The sequence below is a fragment of the Plasmodium gonderi genome (genome assembly GCF_002157705.1).
Source record: "Plasmodium gonderi DNA, contig: Chr01, whole genome shotgun sequence".
Classification (NCBI taxonomy): Eukaryota; Apicomplexa; class Aconoidasida; order Haemosporida; family Plasmodiidae; genus Plasmodium; species Plasmodium gonderi.
This window is the reverse complement of record NW_021628925.1, coordinates 92,254-114,027: the sequence shown is the minus strand read 5'-3', so window position 1 is coordinate 114,027 and position 21,774 is coordinate 92,254. Positions and strand designations below refer to the sequence as shown.

Below are 21,774 nucleotides of genomic sequence, written 5' to 3'. Positions count from 1 at the left end.
TTCACAATGCATATTGTTTATTCAAATGGTTTGTATGGGGTATTTTTTGTGGACGGTACAATATATATTTATTGTATTACCATGCGTTAAAAAAATTGTGACTATATAATTTCGAGTTATATGTCAATGATAATATCTAACTCTCTTTTTTTTCTTTTTTTCTTTTTTTTTTTTTTTTTTTTTTTTTTTTCACCTTCTAACTTTTTCTTTTTTTTTTTTTTTTTTAAAAATCCTTTTTAAAAATTTTTTTTTTTTTTTTTTTTTTTTTTTTTTTTTTTTTTTTTTTTTTTCACCTGCTAACGTTTGCTATTTTATTATTCATTTGAAAAATCCTTTTTAAAAATTATTTATTTATTTTATTTTATTTTTTTTTTGTGATCACGCTTGTTCATTAATCATTCTTAGACGCTGTTCAAAAGGAGTATATATTTTGCGGTAATACAAGGGCTTGATGTTGTCCCACCCTGCTGTTGCCATTTTACCTTTTTTATTTGTGGCATTTAATGAGTCATTCAAAAGAAGTGATTTATATATACAACAAATGTAACGAAGATTTTACTTAAAAATTAAAAAAAAAAAAAAAAAAAAGAAGCCTATTTAACCTATCATTCAAAAATGGCTTCTTTGGGCAACTACAGAACATATTTACGCACCACAGGTATAAGGAAGGCGCAAATCATTCAGGGTTACATGTCTGTTATATATATATATATATATATATATATATATGTATATTATTATATATATGTATCCGATATCTAGCTATATGTACACCGACGTGGGTTATGAAATTATATGCCTGTAGCACATATCTGCTTTTTAAAAGGAATAAAAATTGAAGCCTTTTTTTTAATTATATCAAAAGAAAGAAAGCGAACTTAAAACATTTCCGAAATAATAACTACCATTTTTATATGAACAAAATATTTAGAAAACAATAAAAAAAAAAAAAAGAATAGAAAAATAAAGAATAAACAAATAAAAAGCCATAACAATTTAATTAAAATAATTGAACAATCCTAACTTTTTGGGTCCTCTTTTTTTTATGTAAAACTTATATAGGAAGTTTCGATTTTTTTTTTTTTTTTTTTTTTTCCTTTGCGAAATTTTAATTTTATTAGGGAGAAGCAGTGTATTTATATATACAAGTGTATATATAAACATTTATATAAACCTTATACACGTATAAACAAATAAAACGTATAAACGAATTAGTGTTAACGTAAAGTAACTTTCTCGACGTTGTAAGAAGAGAGGTATTCGACGACATTAATATTTATTTTTGATAAAAATGGATTACAAGCTGAAGTTGATCCTTTTGGCTGCTCTTCTGAACACGACAAGCAGAATCGACGTAAAGTGCCTTGAAGATAAAAGTATTAAAAACAACCACACGACCCCATATATAAATAATTTTGACTTAAGTACATTTGAAAAAAAAGGTGACAATCAAGGATGCACAGGTGAAGTCGAGCAGAGATTAATAAATGGAGAAAAGTTCTTAACTTCAGAGAATAATAATGAAAAAGATGAGAAATTAGGAAACACAGAAAATATTAAAGATTTTATTAGCTTGAAAACAAATCAGTTGAAAGATTATATAACTCATTTTTTCAAATCGAATAGCGCTAGTTCCAATGATTTTTACAAAATACTTTTTGATTGTGCAAAGGCGTCTTCAGCAAAACCTTATTTAGTAGATATATGTGTAAATAAATATTTAAAAAAACACAATATTGAATTTTCTCAAACTTGTTTAAGTTGCTTTTCTTCATTCATTGGATGTACTTACATTTCGTGCAATAAAGAATGTGCAAAGGATCAGTGCACTGAAGACTGTAAGAAGTGCAGCCAGAAACATTGCTTCAAAAGTTTATTAAATTGTACCAAATTGGATTCTTTACCAGATCCCTGCAAATAAATTTGATCTCAGATGGTTTTTAACGCATATAACACTGCTTGGCTTCCAAGTTCATTCTCATTTTTATTAAGAAAAAAAACATGTACACCAATTCGAACGCACATGTACAATACAACTTATGCGAAAGTGTGAGTACATGCATGTGTTGAAAACACATAGTAGTGATAATATCACTCATCATCTTTGTGTTTTTAAAATATTCATTGTGCATATATATACATATGCTTTGGTATGTCTTGTTTATTAGATTTTATCATGTTATTTTTCGTTTCTCATTACAAAATTTTTTTTTTTTTTAAGTTAATTTTTATTGTAATTTTTTAGGTCAAACATTCAAACTATTTAAAAAAATAAAATAAAAAAATTGATTTTAAAGTTTTTATCACTATGTACAAATGGACACAATAAGGAAACGAAAAAAAAAAGAAGAAAAAAAAAAAAAAAACAAAAAAAAAACCCCATACCATGTATATATTGAGTATGTTTTCACAATAAATCAATGCTCATAATTGTGATGGATTAAAAAAGGAAGAAAAAAAACAAAAACTACATGAATAATTTTTTTTTCTAAAAACAAATTATTCACAATTATACAACAGGGGAAAATTACAAACTAACGCTGCATTAATAATTGCATAAAAATTTATTTTTAATAAAAACAGAAAAAAAAAAAAAAAAAAGTTTGGGAAGAGTATAAATCGTCTTTTTAGGTACCGTTATGCAAACGGCATACCGATTTTATCCAGAGCCTCTTCCATCAAATGAACAAGTGTTTCTTCAGTGTCTTCCCTTTCAAGCCTCTCCTTTGAAAATGAATAAATAAATCAATGACGATTGGGTGGTAGAATAAGTAGTTCTATTTGTTTGTACACATGCTAACATTAAATATACGTTGAGTTGTTCCCTCAGCATGTAGTTATTTTATTAACATTTGTATACCTTGTCAATTTCTTTTTTTATTTGAGAAAAGTACTGCTCAATGAGGGACACAAGGTTTTCTGAGTAGTTTTCCCTACAAAAAGAAAATTTTGCACAAATGAAAAAAAAAAAAAGAAAAGAAGGTATATACATTTTTGAGTTCAGGGGGGTCGTTAAAAGTACAAAACAAAAATGGTATATATACTATAATTAATATACACTCTTCTGTGACTTTGTTAAAATATTCGATATTTACCTTGTGATTTTCTCATTTTTAATTATTTTAACAATTTCGTTCACTTTTTCATCTACATCCCTTAGAATAACTTTTTCTGTTTTGATCCTTTCGTTTATTTCATTTTGAACGGTCGACTTGAGGTTCATAATTTCGTTCTTGGGGTAAATGAAAATTAGAATTATATGTGAAGGTCCGGTTCATGAATAGTATATTGGAAAGTGTGTGCATTAATGAATTTACATGGACATAGGAATAATTAACATAAGAGAAGAGTAATGAGAAGGTCCTACATCGTAAAATCTTCTTAGTGATTCTTCCTTTTCTTCCAAGAGTCCATATTCTTCCGTTATTTCTTCTCTAAAGGGTACAATGAAAAGGGCGGTGAGGTCATAATGTATTCATATAACAACACAAGTGTATGTATACATGTACGCATACTTATGTGCACATGCATGTGTATGAATTTGATGCATTACTTTAATAAGCTAGCCTTATTCTGAAAATCTTTTATTAATTTAATCTTGAGTTTATTCCATTCTTCCTTTTCTTTGTTTATAAAATCTTCAGCTCTAATGGGTCAAGAGGGACATATGAAAGGAAAACGCGAAGCGCTAATATATGTATGCGTGAATAATATGCTGGTATTCACATCTACAAATTGTCATATTAACAGGCACATAGGAGGTGTTGGGGGTATCTATCACCTTCACACACATTCCCACTGCTATGTGGTTGCTTACTTATTCTCAAGGATTTCTAATTTTTTCCTGTGGCCATTTTTAAACTCTTCCAATTCAGTCTTATAATTAATAACATCTATTCTGATGTCATTCAGCTGACATGCGTATATATATATATATATGTATTGTGAATGAAAAAAAAAAAAATGGTGAAATAAAGTGAATAGGTTTATTATGAGTGCACAACTGTTCATGAGTGCTTATGTGCGCTATGTTATAGAAAGAATGAGAGCGGTGTATGGTATAAGGAGAAGAAAAAAAAAAAAAATTATCTATTTTGTTTTGTCATTCTGATGGGTACATCTTCATCAGTTATGGTAAATTTTATTCTAAGACTATATATGTTATCCTTACCTTTTCATTCAATTTTTCGAAGGTCCGATTTGAGTTTTCATTCATTTCTACCAGTTTCTCCTCCAATAGGTTGATCTTTTCGTTTAATTTCTTAAAAAATTGTTTAAAATGAAAGTGGCTTAATTAACATGGGTGTTACATGAAGCAGGGTTCACATCATAAATATTAAAAGAGGGCATTTGTAGCGTTGTTTTATTATATATTAAACATAATATAGTTTCATTTTATTATTTTATTTTTTCTATTTAGATTACATCAATCTTTTCATTTTTCTGCAATTCGATGCTGAAATGTAGTCCGCTCAGTCTCTTTTCAAGCCTCTGCAGTCTCTCCTGAGAGGGAAAATGAAAAAGTGTTTATCATGAAATTTGAGATTTTGCAATAGTATGGGGTTATCGATTGAGGCATGTGTGTGTGAAGGGAAGTTGGTTGTAATGGTAAATCCATTAGCAGACACGTTTGCATGTTTATCCATGTGATTATTATTTTTTTTTGTATCATACACTGTTGTGTTTATTTTGGCTTAGGGAAAATTGTTTACTGTAAACTGCACTTTTACTTAAATCCTCTATAGGGGAAGAAGAGTGTAGTATTAGTAGCATTGTATAGTGTCAGTGTGCACTAATGCGTATGGCATATGTGCACTTTTATATTTGTATGTATATGAAGCACAATTCCCCGCGGAACTAAAGCGAAATTGCATGCTTTAACATTTTTGACATTTACCCATTTTAAAATATTTCATATGAAAGGAAATGACATGACATAATGGAGAAGTTCGTTTAATTGTACTCTTTTTGTATATATATTTATATATATGCACACATATAGACAATTAGGTAAAATGAATAATTGGACTAAGAGAGGAGTGGAAATACTCGTTCAGTCCACTTAATTTTTTTCATAAATTAGGACAATTTTTTTTTTTGTTTAATTATTTTTTTTGGTGGGTCAATGCATTTCCTCGTAGTCAACTTCGTTTAAGAATTACTTCTTTAAAAATGCTATTTGGAAAGCTATATTAAATATATGAAGGATGTAAAGATAAAAAAGGAAAAACAGACAAAAAATCCCGAAGTGAGGCAAATGTCACCGTAAGTAGGAAGCAAAAGAAATCAATACTTTTTTTTTTTTTTTAACGCCTCTCAGTGAGTTATTTGACGCACGAAAATAAATTCCTTCCTTGTAATACGTAAAATGAAGATGGATGGGAATATATTCAGAATTTTCCATTTTAACTTTATGTCTCAGTGATTTGTGAAAAAATCTCATAAAGAAGGTACGTAAAATTTGTGTTATTATATAATATATCCTTGTATTATATTTTTTACTTCTCTTTCTTGTGTTTTATTTTACCATTTTTACCAAAGATGTGTGTGTGTGCGACCTTTTTCGAAATATGTTAGTTGCACGTTTTACAAGTACGAAATGTGTGTACGCAAGGTTATAATATATTTGAACAAGTATATGAATATATAATTATTCCTCTTGGATGTTCATTCAACGTTTTCCCAATCCAATATGTAAACACATTTTGTAAGCTTTGATCAATACTTTTCCTCACAAGAAAGGAAACTTTAAGCACTGAGTTTACTATTTTTCTAAACTTTCTTGTATTTTGATTCTTTCTCCTTTAGCATTACAAATAAAAGAAGGATAATACTTAATTTGTGAATATAATGGAATAGTTTATTGTTCCAGATAAAAAATAAATTGGGTGGGGGAGAAAAATAAAAGAAAAAAAGGGAAAAAAAAGTTGCTATATTTGGATGCATAATTTACGGCTAAGTGTACCTTGCAGCATTCTGGATTTGCATAAGGTATGCTACATTTGGGGGAAAAAAAAGAAGCCGTATTTTTATAAGAATAGTATGTAGTACAGGATTTATAAAAAGAAGAAAAATTTACTATTGAGTTGTATTCTATACACGTTACAGCAAAAAAAAAAAAAAAAAATAAAATAAAATAAAAAAAGAATAAATAAGTGATAGATAGAAGAATACATGATAAAAAAATAAAACAAAATAAAGGAAAAAAGAGAAAACTGGATAGGTATCTACATGTAAACGTTAATATGTTAAGGCAATATGTGTAAATTAATAGATATGGGTTTTTATGCCATGCAAGCATAATATGAATGAAGTGGTTAAAAGATATGGATTTTATGGTACATTTATTTCCCACTATGAATGTGTTGTGTATATATATATATATTTACGATACGTCACTAAGGTGCCTATTTTAATTTTGTGTCTAATTTCCGATTGGCATTTAAATGCAATCTGTTTAAGATGGGATGAGTGGATATGCACCATATGTACATGTTTAATTCTTGCATACATGTATTAGAACAAAGTAGCAATAATAACTTTTGAGGGGGGCAATTTTCATCATGCTGAATGAATTTAATTATGTATGTACATATGAAAAAAAAAAAAAAAAAAATAAAAAAATGGTAAAAAATAGAAGAAATAAAAAAAATAGAAAAAATATCTTTTTTTTTTTTTTTTTTTTTTCCTTTTAATTTCAAAGACAGAACATAACAATACAAGTTAAAAGTGGGATTTTTAAATTATAGCACGGTACGTGTGTGATGTGTTAAATTCATGCGATCGAGATAGGCATAAACGCACCGTGAACACATTTACGTTAAAAAAAAAAAGAAAAGTTAAGATATGAAAAAAAAGGAGAAATTAATTTTCAGCTTCTTCCATTCGCAGCACCCATTTGTAAAATGACGCACAATATGTTCAAATATGCGAGCGTTTTATTTTATGGGTTAAGAGGTTGTTCGAAAAATAAGATGAAGATAGGACGCTTTTTCCTATTATGATGGTTAGATAGATTGTGCAGCAGTTGAACTTGTCTCCATACATACATATATATATATATATATATATATATATATAAGAACCATGTCCATATATATATACCTTATAATTTCATATGGAAGGGGGGAGTACAAAGTAGCATAATTTTTATTATTTATTCATATGTAAGAATTTTCATAATAAATCTTCCCAATTCTCGACAATCTCTTCGACCTGATCTACTTCCTCTTTGGTGTCATTCAATCCTGCTGTGAAAGTGTTATCTTCATTCTGGTTGTAAATTTGTGGTTCATTGTAGTCGTTCGAAAAGCCGGTGTCATTTCCATATAAATAATAATCATCTGAGATGTTAATGCTTTTCAAATTAACAGCTTTGTTTATTTTATTCAATTTATCTAATAGGGAATAATCAGCATTTTCTAAATGTTCATTCAGTTTGGTTATATGTACAACAGCCCTTTTAGATGATATCCAATTAAGCCAGGGTAACCAGTTTTCGGGATCATTTGCTAATGTAAATTGATCTCCAAATAGAATTACGCCTCTTTTTGCTCTTGTTAACATAACATTTAATCTTCGTGCATCTTTTAAGAACCCTAATTCATTATTTGCATTTGATCTGACTGCTGAAAAAAGAATTAAATCCTTTTCCTTTCCTTGGAACCCATCAATGGAATCAATTTCTATTCTACAAGCTGCTTCATAAGGAAATGCATCTTGAACAGCTTTTTTTAATTTCACTTTCTGAGCATCGTATGCTGTTAAAATACCTATTTCATCAACGGATACACAACCTTCATTTACAATAGACTTTAACACTGATATTAAGGGTTCAATTTCGTATAAATTAAATTTCGAAGTACCATATGCATTTTCAAATTTACTTCCTTGTTTTCCTAGAGATACATCTATAAATGCTAATCGGCATTTTGGGTTTGGCCACAAGAATCCTTTAATAATCGGCCTATTTTCCTCTGTCACATTTTCGGTTTTTAATTTATTATCATAAAAATGGATATTTGGAAATGTGCATATACTTAGATGCATACGTCTTTGTGTTGTTAACAAATGAACAGGTGCAATTTTGGCCATAACAAATCGTTCCAAAAGAGACTTATCTAATCCTAATTTTGTAGCATCTGATGAGATAATAGTTGGTGGTAACTGCTTATGATCTCCTATTAGAACTAAATTATTACAGTAATGACCTAGAGGAATCAAATTAGATGGTTCAATAGATTGTGCACATTCGTCAATAATAACTCTTTCAAATTTTTCGTTATCAAAAATTTCATGACCTGAACCAACGCATGTAGCTATAACGACATTATATTTTTTCACAGCTTCAAGGAATAGAAGTGCTTTCATAACTTTGGCTTCTTTTTGTAAATTATTCTTCCTCAATTTTAGTAGATCTTTATATCGATGAAAATCCATAATAGCTTCTTCATGAAAATCGCTATCACTGCCTGCTCCTACTCTGACAGCTTGAATATTTCTTTTTTTTAATCCTTCCACTAAATTATTTGCTGCAACGTTGGAATCTGCAACAGCTAATATCTTTTTGTTACTATTCTGTCTATGCCAACTGTCGATTATGGCACATGCAACGTGTGTTTTTCCTGTACCTGGAGGTCCTTGCACTAGAGTTAATCTTCTGGTGAGTGCACTTAAGCATGCTAATTTTTGAGAATCGTTTAGGGGTAAATTGGTTGGTAAATTAATTGATTCAATTAGATACTTATCAATGTCATCTGTATGTGTCTTTCCTATTTGTCTATTTAATGCATCGTTTAATAAATCTTCATATGGATTCTTCGCCTGACCACTGTACTGGCTTAGTAGATCTTCTTGTGCGTTATTTTTCATTGATTCATTGTTATGAAAATCCATCTTAATTTTTTCATATTCAGCGATTTCGTTATTAAGTTTTCCTGTTTGAGCAATATGTTTTGAATACTTATTATAAGAGTGTAATATTAAGAAACGAATTTCTGGTGTAAATACATACGGGGATTGATATGTGGTGGGAATGGAACTTATAAAAGTTATAGATCTCAAGGCTTGTAGCATTCTTTCATGTGTTACTATATTCAATAGTAGAAATAATTTATATTTACTATATTTTACATTTGCTTTTCTCGTATTTTCCGCTGAGAAAATTCTCACGTTAATATTATAAATCGTATTGTCACTCTTTGTGCTTGTTATGGTACCAATAAGACTGCTTGCCCATGCATCTTCATCTGTAAGAAGTAAATCACATGGTTTTAACAGAACAATATCGTCTTCTCTCATTTGTGTTGATTTCATCCATTCCTTTTCTTCCAATGTTAATGTACAAGTAAAAGACAAAATGGGCATAGTTGCACTTTTAACTTTTAACAATAATGATTTATTTTCATGTAGATATTCAAAATCTTTTTTTTCTTGAATACTTTGTGATAAATTCGCTTGTAATTCTAAGGCTAACATAATTCTATATTTTTTATAATAATCATGTGCACATTTCGATATAAAAATTGAGTAATCTAGCTCCACTTCTTTCAAGAGGGATATACAATGGAAGCACAATTTGTCATTAAGAACAATAACACATTCATCTATTAACTTTTCCCACAAATCTATGGATACCAATTTGTGTACATAATTGCTGTTTTCACTTACGTTCTTAATGTATGGATGGCAAAAGAATAAACTGCTTGAGCTATCTACGTAGTTTTCTCCATCAGGATTGATATTGTATAAGCAATTGTTTGTTCCATTATTATTCAATCTATTAGATCGGTGTAAATTATTTGGATCCATTCTACTGTTGCTGACATTAGTATTACCACCAACCCCTCCTCCTCCATTAAGCCCATTTATATTATTACTTTCGTTTTTTATTTTATCTGCCTCTATTCTTCCCTCTTTACTCACTTCCACCACTGTTGTTAGAAGTCTGTTTATGTGATCATAATTTCCATCTATTAGCAACTCTCTGAGTAGATAAATTAAAAAAATAGACCAAGCATTACTACTATATTGCATAATGAATTGAATAGCTAAATTTAAAGCTTTGGTTACATCCTTTTGAATTAGATCCCTTATATATTGAGCATTTTTTCTATCCGTTGCAGATATGTATTCTATTAAATTATTTTTCACTAGCATATCGTAAGCAGCTTCACATTTTGCCAAATTTTTTGTCGTTCCATAACCAACACTTTTTGCTTTACAAGCTATTTTTCCATTTTTCCAATCCCATTCCAGGGTACATTTGAACAAATTATAAACTTGTTCGAAATTTTCCGTTTGATGTACTTTATATCTTGAAGCAATATTATTTCTCAGCATTTGTATGCTACCAGAATCTTGTTTTGTTAAATGATATGCAATAAGTTCTGATGGGTCTGATATCACTGGTGCTGCAGTTACCATTGATGGATTATTTATTAATCCGTTCATGTTAGGCCCTACACCTATTCCAAAATTTTTATCATTCAAAATGGGCATATTGATATTGTTAACATTTTGATAGTTCATGAGGTTCATGTTGGGGTTATTATTTGCATTAAGAGCACCAGCATTTGCTAATTCCATGTTATTATTTCCACTTCTGACAAAAGGGTTAACATTACCAACAACAACCCCTTGTACTGAATGCATCATTGGATTGTTAGCACATGGTGTTCGTAGGATACCATCATTCGGGTTAAAATATGTGTTGTAGTTATTCAAACCTTGTATATTGTAATCCTTATTAGCCGTGATACCACATTTATATAAAGATGTAACATCCATCATGTTTCTGTTTGGAATCATTTGTCCTTTTCCATATTCATACTTAACACCAATTTTATTCGAACCATGATCATCGTATCCTTTGTGGCTGTTATTCATCATTTTGTCGAAGAGGCTGTTATCCATGCTTTTCATAGGACCTGAAACTCCATGGTGATTGAGCATTTTAGTTCCCTCCATTTCTTTGATTAGCTGATCCTTAATGTCATACAATAGCATGTATAGTTTATGCGTAGCAATAATTTCAGAAATTTTTTCATTCACGTGTACACCTGATGCTTGATAAATTTTATTGTTAACTTTCCATTCTATGGTAGTACAATACATATTGTTATTGTTTAATTTGCTTTCCATATTTTTATGTTCCACTTTCAGCATAACATTTAAGTTATTTATCATCCATTTAGTCATTTGATCTAATTCTAAAAGAGATATATTTTTTAATTTTAATAATATTTTTTTTACGCATACTTTTTTGCTTAATTTCTTTGTGCTATGTGTACCAGTAACTGTAATTTTTTCATCATTTGCAAAGGACCATATTATTGAATACTGTACTTTGTCATTTTCGTTTACAAATTCTTCTCTAGATTCAGCTTTTAAGTAATTCTTTCTTATATAAAAAAGGGTTAATATATTCTCATCCTTATACATGTAGTTTAAAAATTCGTTAAAATCGTAGAACAAAAATGCATCTGATTCCATGTTCAGATAGGAGGATTGGCTATTCGTGTTGCAGCTTTGTTTATTTTGATTATTTCCACAATATTGATCTTCCATTGCGTTGGAGACGGTGCTGATATTGTTTGTGTTTGTAACCGTGCTCATGTTGCTCATACTGTTTATGTTGTTCAGGTTGGCAATGGTGCTCATACTATTCATGTTGTTCATACTGTTTTTCGTGTTGTTCATGCTGCTGTTCGTGTTGTTCATACTGCTGTTCGTGTTGTTCATACTGCTGTTCGTGTTGTTCATACTGCTGTTCAGGTTGTTCATACTGCTGTTCGTGTTGTTCATACTGCTGTTCAGGTTGTTCATATTGCTCATGATGTTCGACGTGGAATAATTCGCATACGAATCATCCTTCTTAGATTCATAAATTTCCGTTGGATTAGCCTCTTTGTTGTAATTATTTGCCTTACTATCATATGATATGTTTCTTGTGTTCATACCCATTATGACGGAATCTTTCTTTTCATTTTCTCTTAAACCTATCTTCCCCTGTTCCTGAATCTTCATGGTGTGCAAGTTTTGCACGTTGTGCATATTGTTCATGTTGTTTGTGTTGCTAACATTTTGCATTCGAATTCCATTGTTATCCACCGTGCTTCCATTGCTTATCGGGCCGCTAGAGTTGTATTGCGCCATCTTGCTGTTTCTGTTTCTAATGCTATGGATTGGTTGATTTTCCGATGTGCCCCTTAAATTGTTTGAATTATCTTGCATACATTCGTTTTCTGGTAGCTGATTTTCAAAATTCTCATTAATTTGTTCATCTTTGTTTTTCATCATACTGTTTAATTTGAACATACTCGCATTGCTCTTACTACTTCGCCTGTTCTTATGATTGTTGCTACTTCTTTTACTATTGCTATTTCGTTTGCTATTATTTCCATTTCCGTTACGATTGGAAATGCTGCTGTTCATGCTCTTGCTGTTTCCATTTCCGTTGTTGCCACTTCCGTTATTAATACTTCCATTGTTGTTCCTTCTTCTTCTTCCTCTTTGACTCTTAGAACTACGTCTGTTACTACTGCGTCCGTTACTGCTTCTACCATTACCACCTCTCGTATTGCCTGTACGATTATTATTACTGGTACTGGTGAAGGCGTTTACATCATTAAGGATACTGTCTTTTTGGTTCATATTGGTATCCATGATAACATCAACGTTTTTACTTAGTTCTGGGATGTTCATATTATTATTCAGTACATCATCTAAAACTTCTCTTTTGAAGTTATCCTGTGAAAGGATAATATTTTCACTGTCCTTTTTAAAATTATTATTGCTCGTGCTGCTTAAATTTGTGTTGTGCGTAGAAATATTTTTTTTATTTGAAATGAAGGCATTTTTTGCATTATATTTTGTGCTACTTGAACAGTTATCATTAATATGACTAAATCGTTCATTACCTTTTAAACTAGAGCTATTTATACCTTCCATGCTCGTTTTCTTCTCGCTCATGCTTTTGTTCTTATTATTTCCGCTACTACCGCTCTTCCTGTTTCTGTAACTTGAGCTTTTCATTGTGTTACTCTCTTGATAATTCGCTCTGGCAGAATTTACACTGCTATTACCAATGTTATTATTCATGTTATTTTTTGTATTGTCTATGTTACTACTCACATTGTTATCACAATTGTTCAAGCTACTATTTAAGCCTAAACCATTGTTGTTATACATTTTTTCTTCTTTTACACTTTTCAACAACATATTATCTTTATTGAACGTACTCATTTTGGTGTTATATTGATTTATTTTATTACTATCGTTCGAAAGTGGTGTGTTTGAATCATTACTGTTCATGGGGTATCCACATTTATTTTCCTTCACGTTAGAATTCATGTAATTTGCATTTGTATTTAATTTCGTTTCACTTAATGAATAATTCGATTCTTCATTTTTATTACTCATTTTTTTATTGTGCGCAGATGAATTGTTTCCAGGGCGATTTCCCAAATAAGCACTCGAATAATTATGGCTCGTTGTGTATTTACTACCTCCGCCACTACCAATATTGCTGTTGCTCACGTAGCTGTTATTATTCCCGCCACCAATATAACTGTTTGATGATATCTTGCTTTTACTCTTACTACCATGGGAGTATCGTTTACCAAAAGCAGAATTCCTGCCACTTTGATTAAAGTTCCCATAATTCTTTGCGTCACTATTATTTTTATTAAATGCTGGGATGTTATTATTATCTTTTAAAACATTCTCATTTTCATTAATTTTATTCATATTTATAGAATTCGAAAATTTTTTATTCATTTTATACTTTTTATAAGATTTATATACGTAAGCATTATAATTTTCCTTATTCGAACAATTACCAAAAATTAATTTATATGCTTTTTTTTGTATTTGAGAAAAATAAAAATTGGAGTTTGGAATATACGTATATGTGGATTTTGTCAGACCATTCGCTGTTGTTTTCAATAAGTTAATTAGGGAAAAAATGTACATGTATCGGCAGGATGCTGATGATTTTTGTGGTCTTCTTAAAATCATATCATAAAAGATGGATGAAACTACTTAGAGATTCTTTCCTTACGGGTTCTTCGTGCATACGTAGGATCATACGCAGTGGCATATGTGTGCGCATACATAAGCCCACAGAAGCTTACGATAGTTGTGCTATTGTTTCTAATCCCTTATATATCTGTAACCAGAAGTCAAAATTCACTGCTTTCTTAAGTTTAATATTGCGAGTGTGTTTCAGAACGTGCTATATATATTTGTACATGGAGTACATATGCATGACACACGTGTATACGTTATGTATTCGGCATGTATTATGCGTATATACATATATTTTTTGCATACATACGTTTTCACTTGCATAAAGGAAAATATAAAAAAACAAAAAAAAAAATAGCACAGAATTCAGTGTAAAATGGGTAGTATAAAAACATTAAAAGAAAGTGAATGAAAATGTACTTGTGAGTGTTATACACAGGCTTTCAATGAATGGGGAGATCTATAGGTACTCATTTCATGCATGAAAAAAATTTATTCACTAAAGTATGTATTATTTACAGGTGGATGGGGGTTATGTAAGCAAGCCATAAGTTGTATGTAAAATATATAAAAATATGTAAATTGAAGAGAGAGGGAAGAAAAATTGGGAAAATGGAAAATAAAAAGGGAAAAACATGGGATTTTTTTTGAAAAATGGATAAAGAATGAAAAATAGAAAAATACGTAAAATGCGAAAAAATGATAAAAGTGAATGAAAATGGAAAATGTACACAAATAGGTAAATGTTTTGGGTATAGGGAAAAATTAAGTATGAAAAAAAGTTGCTTCATTTAATATGCTTACTTTTATTTTCAATTTCTGCGTACAGTGTATACTTGTGGAAAAAATTGTATATATTAATATGGGGTTTATTTTTTATGTGATTTGTAAGTTTATGTGAATGTATTATGTATGTATATTAGCAAAATAAAAAACGTAAATTTTTTTTACATAAATATATCTATATGTTTAATTCGTTTATTTGTTTCATTCGTTTGGCTTTAGAGTTTGCTTTATTATTCTTAAAACTCATTTACTCATTTATTTTATTTTTTTCACAGTGTTTTTTTACGCTTTTGTGAGTGCTTGCTCTGTTTTCGTTTCTCTTGCTCTTTCTTTTTTTTTGTTTTATTTTGATTTATTTTTCTATACGTGCCTTGAGGTTTTTTTTGCAAGTTTCCCCCCTTTATACTTCTTTCTCTTTTTATACTGAAGTGCTCACGAAGGTAATAATACTTACATTTATTTTTTAAGCACAAAAATTATTGTTTTGTTTTTGATTAATTCACATAAACAATCACATGTAAACACGAGCTTAACATATGAATACGTGAGTAATAAGCGGATAACTCATATAAATATGTGTACAAGTAATCATAAATACTTATGTGGGATATTAAATATATATTTTTTTTTTTAAATTGGGAGATTTAAAATAACTATATACACAATTGCAATTCCTGTAAGAAGGTGGAAAAAAAAAAAAAAAAGCAAATGAAAAAGAAAAAAAAGGCTAAAGAGTAAAATGGAAGGAAAAACACGGAAGAGAACGGTGTAAAAATATATTCGAAAACAGTTGAATGTGTTTTGATGCGCTTATATTATATATAAGAATATATATATATATATATATATATAATACACTGGTGTATATTAAATTGGGCTAAATGATAAAATATACTTTTATTTTTATTTTAAAATTTATTTACAAAATTGTTGTGATGCATGGGATAAGTATAGAAGTATTCAAGCATATATATAAATATTTATAAATAAAATGTAACTGTTTAAAAAAAGAAAAAAAAAATGATGGGTGTAAATAGGGGATTATTTAGTTTTTCTTTCATAAGTTACATATCCACCATCGCACTGGAATATAGCAAAATTTAATGATAGCTATGCAGAAAGAAAAAAATACCTAAATTCGTAAAAAAATAGATGCTTGTATTGATTGCGTATATTTAAGCAATTAGCTAATAAACGGAATAAATAAAATAGAGTAATGGGTATTGTACCACATAAATATTCTCATCCCCGCATACTACGCAAAGGTGTATGCATGTGTTTTTTATATAACTTCAATATGACTCCTTGCTGTCCTTCGATTTGCATGCCACTTATAAAAAAAACTCTTTTTTCTTAATATCCCCTATTTCTAAAAATGCATTTAATGCACATAGTTTGGGACATATATATATTATAAATATATTTCACGCAAAGAAAAAATGCAATGTAGAATTATTCATAAAAACATTTACACTTTCTACTACACATCGCAGTGTAATAAATGTGAAAACTAGTTTTATATATCGTTTATTTCCTCGACGTGGCTATCCTTTAAAAGAATTTTTTTCATAATTCGTTTATGTTGATTAATGAATATATTTGCTGCTTCATTCACGCAAGATTATCATGTTCTTTTCTTTTGATGAAATTTTATATTTTTTTTTTTTACGTACACTTATGTATGACGCATTGAAGTCTTCCCCTAGAAATGCTGTGTTTTAATTTTTTTTTTTTTCTTAAATGTTCTTATATGTATATATATAGTAGTGTACTTGTGTCACGAAAGGGAAAAAAAAAAATAAATAAATAAATAAGCAAAGCCCCAGAATAAAAACCATAAAACAAGGAGTACGAATTTTCATTTTATTCCATGTTATTTCAGTTCGTTTTGTTTTATTTTTACTTTAAAAAAAAAAATGCCTGCATATAGGTATGGTGTAAGAAGATGAGTTTGTTCCTTAGCAAACAAGTATATGCCATGAAGAAAAAAAGATAAGAACTGTGTTCATAGGATAGATATAGTGTACATACGATTCATAATTCAAATACAGATGCAAACCTGATGTTTGTTTCTCCAATATGATATCTGTTGAATGGCAATATAAACATAATAACATATTACACAACAATAACGCTTTCGATTTTCGCATTTTGTTTTAAAAATGTTCCTATTGTTGAGATGAAAATATGAAGCATTCCCATTTTCTAGAAAAAAATGTACACGTTTTAGCATAATATAAAAACAGTGCTTTTTTTTTTTTTTTTTTTCCATTTATTGAGATTTTTTTTAAATGTGGGAGTTATAATAAAATGAATGTTAATAACGAACTCATGTTAAAGTATATATATGTGTGTGTGGTGTGTACAACTCTCCACATTAAAATGAAAATATATGGCAAATGTATTGTTACTTTGAATTTGTTTTCAATTTTTTACAAATTCCAATGATAAAACATTTTTAATAACACCTATGTATTATAAATTATTTATTACACATTGCAACAAATTGAGAAGTGTATCCCTTTTATAATGAGTGCTGTAGTGGACATATTTTATTACGACTTCTTGATGTTCTATATATAAAGAATATGTGCTATGCATATGCTTAGGCTAGGCATTTAAAGGGGGGGGGGGTTCCTATGTAGCAAATACAAAATATCCTGCACGTTACATAAAAGTAAATGTGTTCATTTGTGTAACCAAAGATTTTTAATTTCTTTGATTTTGTAATATTTGTAAATTTGAAGGAAAAATAAGTGCTCACGTTTTTGCGAAAGGTGGAGGTGTTACTACTAGCAATTTTGTGTACGTGGAAAATATATGTTACTCAAATTTTTGTCTATGTTGTAAAATAATAGACTTTTTTTTTTTTTTTTTTTTTTTGTAATAATGGGTTTACTTAAAGTGTAGAAAAAATAAACTAAAATGTAACCTCGCTAACTTAACAAATTAGAAAAAGAAATATTAAGAAAGTTTTGTGTAAGTCATTATTTCCTCTTAACCTATATCACCATTGATGGTAGGATGGGGGAGTATAATAAAATCATAAGGAGAAAATGAAAAAAAATGTAAAAAAATATAAATCAATCATTAGATGTGTATTTCGAATATGTAAGGTACACACTTCTGTATATGTTCATAATCCAGGGAACCAGAGGGGCAAGATTGCCGTTTGTCAATTTCATTCCCAAAATTCCACAAACAGGTGATGTATCCTTTTTTTTTTTTTTTTCTTGTTTTTGTGTCATGTATTCATAAGGGAAGTAGATTTTATATTCCAAAAAAAAATTAGGAAAATCTATGCAATGCATCAATTTAGGAACTTTCTTTCATGTGGTATAGTTGATTTTTCGTAACAAAAGTAGAAAATTGTTACTTTTCAACTCTGAAAACTGATGTGTCATATTGTATTTGTGTATGTTTTTTACTGTGTATGCGTTGCTCTTTTTCTATTTTTTTTTTTTTTCTAAACTATGTAAGTATTGGTGTGTGGGAGATATTTTAGGCATTAATCATGCCGTTTGTATTGCTTGTATTTTCTAGCTTAAAAAAAAAAAAAGAAAAAGGCAGAAAAAAACAATTTCGATGAGAACCTTTATTTTTGCTAAATTGCTGCTACAAGAAAAATGATTGATAGGTTTACATCCGGTGCAAGGATTCCTATAGCGGAATGAATAAGGATGATTTTTTTTGCAAAATTTACTGAGTAAAAGTAAAGTACTTAACTTTTCACACGGTTGAACTATTTTGCTTGGCGAAAAAATGCAAATGAATAAATAGGAGCATTGCGTGAAAACTGGTATGGAGAAAATTTTCACAAAAAAGGAAAAGGCATACATATTTGCCCCATATATTAGATATATATGAATAATTGAGCCGCAATGCGAGGTGACGAAGATATTATGTAGCTTCAAAAGGTAATTCACGACAATCAGTTACAAGTCTTTTAGGAAAAATGAAAAATACAAATCTTTCTGAAACGAAAAAAAACACAAGATCAAAATGGTGCATTTTTTTAGTTGGATACTTAAAAGGAATTTGTTGAAGAGAAGGGGAATTCAGATTGGAGTATGGCACCTTAGAAAACGCACGTTCTCCTCGAAAAGCATCCCTCTAGTATGCATAAAAAAAGTAAGCGAAATTAAGCAGATGATACGTTATATAGAAAACATATATTCAAATTGTAATGGAGAATCTCAAGAAGACATTTTTGCAAAACATTTTGGAAAAAGTCAGATAAGGAACTTTGTACATACAGATAACAATTTCGAAAATGCTTATGATCACTGGAACTATTATCATTTTAAGGATAAATCAAGTGCAGATGAAAATATAGACAAAAAGAAAGTAAATCAGGGTTTAAGTGATCAAAATAATTCTGAGAAAGGAGATACTGTCTTTAAATTTTGCTCAGATGAACATGGACAAATGAATATCATGAAAAGAAATTTGATTGGTATTTACATTCCCCAAAATAAAAACATTCACTCTGTGGATATTAATTATTTTTACATTTTTAAAAACTTGAATAATTCATTTAAGGGGAAATTATTTTTTGAATTATATTTCATATTGCCGAACAGTATTTTCTTTTTATCATTTGTTGAAATTTTTAAGGAATTAATTTATTACGAAAAGGTTATTGCATACACAAAAAGGGAAAATAAAAATAGAAAATTCAATTTACAAAAGAAGACAAAAAATAATTTGCTAAACAAAATTTATAGAAATAAAAAATATGATTTAAAAAAGGAGCTTAGAAAAAATTTCGAAAGGATACTTTTGCAAAAAAAGTACACAAAAATAATTTACGAAGATGCTGCTGAGCTGTGTTCATTCTTTAGGAATTTTTTAAAAATCAATTCACATAATTTTATAGATTTGCATCACCTATATCAATATGTAATATCGTTATATGAAGTAAAACTTTTAAAACATAATATTTTTACAGCTATTCCAATTTTGTTTCCTGACATATTTAGCAACTCACTGGTTTGTGAATATGAGAACGTAGAAAGTACACAGGGAGATGTTGACGCTAGGGGGGATAAGCCACCGGGTAAGAAACGAATAGATCAACTTTTGTGTAAAAATAAAATAGACATTCCTTGGAATGAAAATTACGCAGGAACATTGAAAAATGAAAAGACACCGTCTGAATCACGAAAAGGTAAATTATCAAAGGGTGGAGGAAAATTCAAAGTTTTTTACAAAAGGAAGAAAAATATTATATCCATATATAGCAACACCGATGATAATAACGAGCTCTTTAATTTTGAAAAGCATTTAATACACATTTTGTATATATTTCCGTGCACCTATAAGTTATTAGTAAAATATAGGGATGTGGAAGGATACAACATTTGTTACAAAATGAATAAATGTATTGACAAGTACAACTTGCTCAATATTTTTAAAGTTAATCTGATAAACAGAAAAAATGCAAAATTATGTTGCAGTGTGAGAACAAACAAAAGAAAGGAAATTATCAGCTCCGAATTTGACACAAGTAGCTATAACATGAACAGTAATATTCTTCTTAACTCGGTGTGCAGCAAATTAGATATGAACGAAGAGATAATATATAACCATCACTTAGTTGTAGGTAAAAATATATATGCATATATACACGAAATAAATAGGTGCACCAAAAATATAGTTTTCCGCTTTAATTTAAATTCAAAAAATATCATGTTTCGAAATATCATAACGCATCGGGTTAAATCAATCTTTGGGGAGAACAACAGAAATGTGTGTAAATACAATCGTTTATTGAAAAACATAAATAAGGGTCTTTTTTCGCACAATTCAAAAGTGCAAATCAGTAGGAGTAAAAAATTGTATAATTATAAAAATAATATGTTAATTGGATTATTACATGATAAGGAAAATAATTTTCATTATTTTGATGATAAAAATGTTGGGGATATAGTTCTGTGCAGCATATGTGATATTTCCATGTGTGGAAAATATATATATTTGCAGAGGTTTGACAAGACAAATTTGATATTCCATTTTCGTAAGGAGAAATACATTAACTTGGAAAAAAATTTCGATTATGATGATATTACGAAATTGGATAAAAGTGTAATAATGGAACTTTTCTAAATATCTTTTTTATGGAACGCACGTGTACATTGAATACAAACCTCTTTTTCTTCCTTGACCTATGTCAGTTTCCATTTTTATTTCAAAAATGGGTTTATGTAAAAGTTTGATTAAATTGATACCTACCTTATGGTAATATATATGTTATCCTTTTTTTTTTTTTTTTTTTTTTTTTTTTTGGTATAATCTTATTAATCTTTTAAAATATCGTAAAGACTCCTTTAAATTAGTTTACATTTAATATTACGACGTTGATACTTGTAGTGCTTTTCCATAAAAGAAAAAATATTTCTTTTCTTTTGCAGTAAGTTTTAACTAATGTATTGTTTGTAATAATTGGGTTGATAAAAATACAAAAAAAAAAGTTTCACATACGTGCACACACGCATTGCTATATTTGTATGGCAAAGGAATCAAAGATAAAACAAATGATTAAATTAAATGAATGATTGAACATATAAAACAACATTGAATGGGTACAGTGATGGGGGTGGGGAAGGGGGTTGAAAAAAAAAGAAAATAAAAGAAATGAAAAGAAATTCATTGGTAAAACAAAACAAAATGATAATGTGGAAAGGGTGAAAACGGATGTTATAAAGACCTCTTTCCGAACGGACTTCGTTAAGCAAATATAAAAGTTTATCTTTTTTAAAAAATTAGGTATGTTTACTAAAAAATTTGGTCATGTATGGATAAAAAAAAAAAGAAATTGCAAAATTGGAGATGTTATACATATTAATACATACGCACATGTATATGTGCATGTACATGTGACAAATAATTCAATTCGTCATGTTTGTCGCGTGCTATACGTGATCCTATTTGGTGATACATATGCAAAGCATGCTTATT

General features: G+C 29.1%; 4 protein-coding genes across 4 annotated transcripts; 2 read left to right on the top strand and 2 right to left on the bottom strand.

Moving 5' to 3' along the window:
• Positions 1–1,291: 1,291 nt before the first annotated feature.
• Positions 1,292–1,921, top strand: PGO_010200 (hypothetical protein, conserved; the record flags this gene model as incomplete). Its single annotated transcript, XM_028685664.1, has 1 exon — positions 1,292–1,921. The coding sequence occupies one exon, from the start codon at positions 1,292–1,294 to the stop codon at positions 1,919–1,921; it is 630 nt and encodes a 209-aa protein (XP_028541465.1).
• A 716-nt stretch (positions 1,922–2,637) lies between these two features.
• On the bottom strand, positions 2,638–4,901 carry PGO_010190 (hypothetical protein, conserved; the record flags this gene model as incomplete). The annotated part of the gene is made up of 10 exons (XM_028685663.1): positions 2,638–2,724; positions 2,861–2,933; positions 3,096–3,232; positions 3,368–3,434; positions 3,554–3,646; positions 3,818–3,912; positions 4,172–4,261; positions 4,426–4,503; positions 4,675–4,739; positions 4,898–4,901. 10 exons carry the CDS (start codon positions 4,899–4,901, stop codon positions 2,638–2,640), a joined length of 789 nt encoding a protein of 262 aa, XP_028541464.1.
• A 2,275-nt stretch (positions 4,902–7,176) lies between these two features.
• Positions 7,177–14,019, bottom strand: PGO_010180 (hypothetical protein, conserved; the record flags this gene model as incomplete). The annotated part of the gene is made up of 1 exon (XM_028685662.1): positions 7,177–14,019. The coding sequence occupies one exon, from the start codon at positions 14,017–14,019 to the stop codon at positions 7,177–7,179; it is 6,843 nt and encodes a 2,280-aa protein (XP_028541463.1).
• A 4,944-nt stretch (positions 14,020–18,963) lies between these two features.
• On the top strand, positions 18,964–20,922 carry PGO_010170 (hypothetical protein, conserved; the record flags this gene model as incomplete). The annotated part of the gene is made up of 1 exon (XM_028685661.1): positions 18,964–20,922. One exon carries the CDS (start codon positions 18,964–18,966, stop codon positions 20,920–20,922), a length of 1,959 nt encoding a protein of 652 aa, XP_028541462.1.
• Positions 20,923–21,774: the final 852 nt, after the last annotated feature.